Source organism: Chondrus crispus, genomic scaffold (assembly GCF_000350225.1).
Source record: "Chondrus crispus Stackhouse genomic scaffold, scaffold_138, whole genome shotgun sequence".
Classification (NCBI taxonomy): Eukaryota; Rhodophyta; class Florideophyceae; order Gigartinales; family Gigartinaceae; genus Chondrus; species Chondrus crispus.
In genome coordinates, this window is record NW_005179009.1 from 4,062 (window position 1) to 10,269 (window position 6,208).

At 51.3% G+C, this 6,208-nt stretch overlaps 2 protein-coding genes across 2 annotated transcripts; both read right to left on the reverse strand.

The window, feature by feature from the left end:
- Positions 1-1,559: 1,559 nt before the first annotated feature.
- Positions 1,560-1,922, reverse strand: CHC_T00002396001 (hypothetical protein). Its single transcript, XM_005713545.1, has one exon. The coding sequence runs from the start codon at positions 1,920-1,922 to the stop codon at positions 1,560-1,562; it is 363 nt and encodes a 120-aa protein (XP_005713602.1).
- A 2-nt stretch (positions 1,923-1,924) lies between these two features.
- On the reverse strand, positions 1,925-4,782 carry CHC_T00002397001 (hypothetical protein). Its single transcript, XM_005713546.1, has 6 exons — positions 4,232-4,782; positions 3,342-4,084; positions 2,854-3,110; positions 2,667-2,744; positions 2,355-2,463; positions 1,925-2,001 (listed from the first exon to the last, which is right to left on the reverse strand). The coding sequence occupies exons 1-6, from the start codon at positions 4,780-4,782 to the stop codon at positions 1,925-1,927; spliced, it is 1,815 nt and encodes a 604-aa protein (XP_005713603.1).
- Between the last annotated feature and the right edge of the window lie 1,426 nt (positions 4,783-6,208).

Genomic DNA, 6,208 nt, shown 5'->3' on the forward strand with positions numbered 1-6,208 from the left:
GTACCAAGTACAGTACTCGAGGGAGTATAGGGTATACCCTTGCCATCTGCGGCAACACGTTCCGCCCCTAGACATCTCGTCCCGTTGCCTTCCAATGTAAATCCGCTCCACATATACATGTACTATGCAGTACCCGCATACCGATCGGCGATTGCCTCAAGTTGGAAAACATTACGCAGAGGAGGGGCGCAATTATTGTACACTACAGTACACGTAGCTATGACGAGGCAAGGCCATAGTCGCGTTTGAAGGGAGGATCACCCTGCAAAAAATGACCGAGAGCACTCACCCTCATCCATTCCTGCTTTCAATACCATTTTCTTTTCACTCCTGGAAGGTGGGACCACCTTCCGCACTCGATCACTTTGCACTGTGACATCCCCTGCTTTGATGCTTGCAACAACGGCACTCCACAAAATTAGCAAATAGAAAGCCTTCGTCTTCAACCTGCAGTTGGCAGACCGGTTGGCTAGCCGCCTGTTACAGTATTGCATTCTTGTCATGCTACGTCGCAATTTAACACTACTTCTGTGTCAGAGCATGGGCTGAGTGGGTGTGCGATGCCGCTTCCTCACGGTGTCGGCGAGACCTTCAAAACGGAAGCATACTGCAAGGCAGAGAAGAATACACACAATGGAAAGGCAAATGCCCTGCCCTGACATGTACATATGGCACCCCAGGAAAAAGACATCTCACGCCTATGTGAATGGCAGACATACGCCCCTAAACCAGTATTCAACGCCGTTACTGTTGTCCATCAGGAAACATTCCATCTCGGTGAGGAGCAAAGATCGAGGGGAAAATTGAGTCACGTGCCACTGTGCACCTCGGGCCCATTCTCGCCCACTCGATAAAGAAACAAGATTGGCAACTTGTAAGCGGGCGGAAGCAAGTCGATATCTAGCCAGCCGTGTTGAGAAAGTATATCCATGTAAAGACAGAGGTACAGTACATACTGAAAAAGACGTTGCAAGGGCTGAGAAGAACCTCAGTTGCGATGCTGAACACCCTTCTTGTTTAAGAAACTAGTATCCGTAGTTCGCCATTATCCCTTTTAACATGGAACAGGAGTTGTGGTTCTCTTCTATTTCAACAGGAATATTGCAATGCGCACTATTCGCTTTCGCTTTCGCGACACGTTTAGTCCTTCGTCCAGTACCGCGACAATCTCCTGTCAAAGCGAAACGAAACTCGAGGACAGCAAGAGAACATGTCCGCAAAACATGAGCTAGAAGGCGTCCGGAATAACCTGACCTTCAACGTCTTATCCACACTCGCTTCCTTCCCCGCCGTCAAAGCATGCCGCGAACAATATTTGAAAGCAATACACAACCTCCCGAGGGCACTTGCCCCAAGGAACTGGACCTCAAGGTATCGAAAGACTATTCGCCCGTCGCGCCAAACTCTACCCGCGACTCAGAGTCTTCTCAACCAACCAGCGCACCTCCCACATGTACCTTAACTTCGTCCCAAGCGACGCACACTGAGCTAAAACAGACGATTCCCGTCCCGGAGCGAACATACGTGGACGTTCTAACGCGTTTCGACTACGACTCTCGCTACGGGCCATGCTCCGGCCTGACGCGGCTGGAGCGGTGGGAACGGGCGAAGCGGCTCGGACTACGGCCTGAGGTGGAGGTGCGCACGTACATCGCCCGCGCGGAGAGGGACGCGCTCCGCATGTTTGACTTTGATGTCAGGTTCGGACCATGTCTCGGTATCAGTCGCGTGGAACGCTGGGAAAGAGCACTCAAGCTCGGCCTAGAGCCACCCGCGGAAATTGAAGCCATTCTGCAGCTCGAAATGGACTCTGGCGAAAGTGATGGTTGTCGTCGGTTGGGGATCAGAACGAGATTGTGGTGAAGCAAAAAGGCCCTTGCTGCGACCGACTGCTTCGCCCAACTGCTATCTTCGCGTACCATGTTCAGCATGGTTGGCAGAACTTTGTATGACGAAGCCTTTGAAAATGGGAGGAAACCCCTAGTTTCTGCATATTGAGACCTCAAGTAAGTCTCTCCTTCACCTAGACCAACAGAAAAAAGAAAAACAGACAATAAACCTCCAACTTGGAGGATTTATTGCAGCTTCGCGTCGCTCAACATCGATTGAATCTGTGACGATCAACATTCAAGTGACGCAATAATGCAAGCAAGAGGTCATAAGAGAGGCAGGCACCTCACTTGAGCCCCGCCTTGCGCTGGTTGAACTCGACAGCAAAAATAGGGATTCCGACGCCAACCATCACACCGGCAGCTAAACACGTAATATTGCCACGCCAAAAACCGCCACGAAGTCTAGTTAGAAATTTGCCTCCAAACGTCATAAAACTCACGCAGACTCGTGTGAGCAAGGACGGAGGCGCGAGAAGTACGTACTAATCAATGAGCCGGCTTTGAGCTTGGACGCAGGCTTGTTGCGCAGGTTGTACATGTACTTGGCATGGAGGTATTCGTAATCGTTTCCCTGAGAATGAATTACACGCGAAGTTTCAGCATGGTCGGAAAACACGTATGCATTGGTTTAGTATGCGCGGCGTGGTTGGAATGAGGTCGAATCGATGCGGGCGAATCGCTCTTTGGGGTGTTCTCGGAAGAGCGAGAAGATGTCCAGATGACACGGTTGTCAACTAGGAGTTACCTACCGGCAGGTGGGTAATGTGAACGTACGTGAGCGCCACGAGCGGAAGTGGTTGAATGAAGAGACCTCGATACGGGGCGGGCAAGCTGGCGAGCTGCAATGCGCGCCTGTCGACGATGGGGCAAGGTGGACGAGGAAGAAGGTGAGAGTTAGCCAAGCTGCGAAATGCTCGGAGGATGCACACACAATGGTGAGAGGAGAGGATGATTCACGTACCGCAGAGGAAGCGATCATGACTCTGGGATGGATTTGCAGGCGCGGGGACTTGATAGCAGGGATTCGTTCGATGGGACAGGGACGCGAATGAAAGAAGGGGGCGGGCGCGGAAGAGCGCGGTTGTTGTCGTGAGGGTGCGATGCGAAATGTGTTGAGGAAAAGAACGGAGCAGGGGGATTGCCGATAATTTACAGCGCAAATGTCCCAACTTAAACAAGAATGGTCAATATGAAGCTTACAGTATACTTGGCAGGCAACTATCCGCTCAATTCGGCACCACTCATCATTGCAAAGAAGATGGATGCGGGGAAGTCAACTAAGCAACGTACGGTATTGCCCTGGGTAAGCACACAGGCGTGCACTTCTTGACGGCATTTTAGCAGTGTGGGTGATTGCAATTTAACGTTTAGGATTCCTATACTCGACTTCATATGCCTAGGAGCTGCGCCTTCTATGCTCAAGGTTTTCTTTAGATGGCAGAGGGTCACACAAGCTCTCCAACTTGAGATCCTCCTTCCACACGAAGGCCTGGCTAAGCAGAAAGTCCACCTCCCTTGTCTTCCAACCTTGCGTTGGCAAGTGCTGTAAAAACATAATGCAGTCCTCGAACCCCTTACTTAAGAGCTCCGCCCTAAATCGGATCATCAACGCGGCACAAAAGTAAACATGCAGATCCGCCATCCCGTCCTCCTCGCCTAGAAGTGCATCCCACAGCTTCACCACCAGTGGGAATGGGAGTTCTCGCATAAGCAGACAGTTCATCCATCGACATGCAAACTGAATATACTCGTTTCCGTTACGTTCTAAGTGTGCGGCAAGTAAAGGGTCCACTTCCCGTACGATAGTTTCCAAACGTTGCACACGTCGCAAGATTCCGCTTTGCTCCGCGGTAAAGTTGTCCTTGATGCTTGAGACGAGGAGCGAGAATGTCCAGAATGCGTCCGCTTCTGCATGCCTTAGTTCTTCGTCCGTCAGCGATTTCCCGATGCCCCCACGGTTTAAAAAACTCTCCACACCCTTTTCACCCACTTCTTTCAGGTAACTGCTGAGAAAGACAACGATTACCGGTGTGAGTATTTCATTCATGCCTTGCACATAGGTACGCTTCGGATTCAATATGCCATACAAATACAGGATTCGCTTCATCGGCTCCCGGACTTCGGGCACATGAAAAATGGGAATATGAGGATGCGTTCTCGGCAAGTCCATTTCAACCTGTCTTATCGTCTTGCTAGAGAACTCTGCATATTCTTCTGCATCCATTTTCTTCCAAGTTTCCAGTCGCCCTAGGGTTGAAGCCGTCCCAAGTCTTACAGGCCCTACCGCGTTATCTACTTCTCTTTGAAGAGACAGGCACAGGTGTGCTTGACTCGACAACTCTGTGTCTGGTAAGTCGTTCTCCGGATATAATAAATCAACGTACTCTCGGTAACGTTTTCTTTTGACCTCTAACGCAGGACGTCTTGCGCTAAATTTCAACGGCTCGTGTCCGAGAAGCATTCGCCACACTTGAGCACGATTTTGCGGTCCGCATCCTTTCCATGCACATTTGCGCAGATCTTCCCGGGATGGACATTCATCTAAGAGAATGAGGTCCATTTGTAAACGCTGGGAAGAGTTGACTGGAACTTTCTTTTGAAGCACAGAGCGAGGGGATCTGAATGTTTTCGTGAACCGAACCGCCTCATTCTTGTGTGAAGGTATCTCATTCTCCCTACATTCTTCTTCCATATCGGCAAAGTCGATTACTCCGATTCCTAGACTGCCACATTTGGTCAACTGTTGCCTGCCCCGAAAAAAATGATTACCGAAGAAGCTTGCAACGGCATTTATTTCCTTCAAAGCCGAACTTCGAAGAGGTTTACAAGGAAATTCTTCGTTCCCAGAGGCATCCAAGTCGAAGAAAGTCCCAGCTGTGCTCACAGCCATCACGATACACTGTGTTAGTCACACCAGTTTTGCTGACATCTACTCTTCTACAACGATTGATGCCTTCCGTGCGTTTTCGACATATGTGTTCAGTATAAAGAACACGAGAGAGAGAGAGCAGGCATAAGGTTTCTGTTATGAGATGCGTATACGGGCGACCACTTTCAAATGTGCTCTCCTTATCGTGCGAGGTCGAATTTGTACAAAATTATTACTCAAGCAAAGGGTTTCAATTGTTTGACTCTTGCAGACTATTCAAGCATCGTGCACAGCATTCGTTTACGAAAGTATGAACTCCTTCAGGTGCACAACATATTTGCTCGGAAAAAAAAAAAAAAAAAAAAAAATTGGAAGGATAAGCAAAAAAACCTTGGCAGATTTGCTGCGAGCACTCAAAAACGCTCCGTTGCCGTAGTGTAGCATCAACTTTAAATATAAATAAACAAAATTGTGAATCATGAGAAGGCCATATTGTAGAGCGGAACATATTCAAAGGTCGTCCCGTCAACAGTCGAGATAGACGTGGAGGAAAAAATTGTGCGGTTGCGTGGCGATTCAGAGCGCTAATTAAGCAAGCGTTGGGGGGGCAATCAGTCCCATGCTCATCGCCTTGAGGCAGTGGTCTTAAACACAAACTGATTTTGCAGGACATTTCTTCTACGCTCATACATACGCCCACTTCATGATAAACCACCATCAGCCGCAACTCCAGCATGCAGAGCAAGCCTCCAACACGCCCTCCTATACATCCTCCTCCAGCCACTCCATGATAAGTCGGTGCGCCAAAGAGGTATGCCCCGGGATAGAAACTTGCGCGCCCCCAGCCGGCTCCCCCACGAGCTGCTCTCTCAACCACTCCTTCCTGAACCACCTCGCGTCCTGCAACTCTGTCTCATCAACCGTAACCCGTGCTTGCTCATCTCCTGTCACATATGCCCTAAACCCACTCATCAAGCTCGCCTGAGGCGCGCTAGGCCACGGCTGACTAGAATGATACCGCACGGACACCGGGTCGACAAGGACGCCAGTCTCCTCGCGCACTTCCCTCGCGACTGTCTGCTCCAAACTTTCGAAGATCTCCGCGAACCCCGCAACCACTGAGTACCTCCCCTCTGGCCACCTGGCCTGCCTTCCCAGCAGCACCTCGCGCCCCCCCTTCCGCAGCACGAGCACGAGCACGGACGGCATGACGCGCGGGTAGATGTTGCGCGTTGTACAACGCGCGCTCGGGCACGCGCGCGCGGCGCCGCCCCGCGTGGAGACGGTGCGGCCGCCGCACCGGCTGCAGTAGCCGGCGGAGGCGTGCCACGAGATGAGCGCCTTGGCGTGCGCGACGAGCGCGGCGTCGGCCTCGCTCGCGAGAAGCGGGAGCACGCGGCGCAGGGGGGTGCGGACGGGAAGCTTCCGAGCGGGCCCAGAGGATGAG

Excerpts from the sequence above, each read along its gene's own strand:
- CHC_T00002396001 (XM_005713545.1), bottom strand. The coding sequence starts at position 1,922 with ATGGTACGCGAAGATAGCAGTTGGGCGAAGCAGTCGGTCGCAGCAAGG.
- CHC_T00002397001 (XM_005713546.1), bottom strand. The coding sequence starts at position 4,782 with ATGGCTGTGAGCACAGCTGGGACTTTCTTCGACTTGGATGCCTCTGGG. Across the intron at positions 3,111-3,341 it reads TCTCAAGTTGGAGAGCTTGT|TTGCCTGCCAAGTATACTGT; the intron begins GTGACCCTCTGC and ends TTGAGCGGATAG. Across the intron at positions 2,002-2,354 it reads TACGTACTTCTCGCGCCTCC|GTCTCAATATGCAGAAACTA; the intron begins GTCCTTGCTCAC and ends GACTTACTTGAG.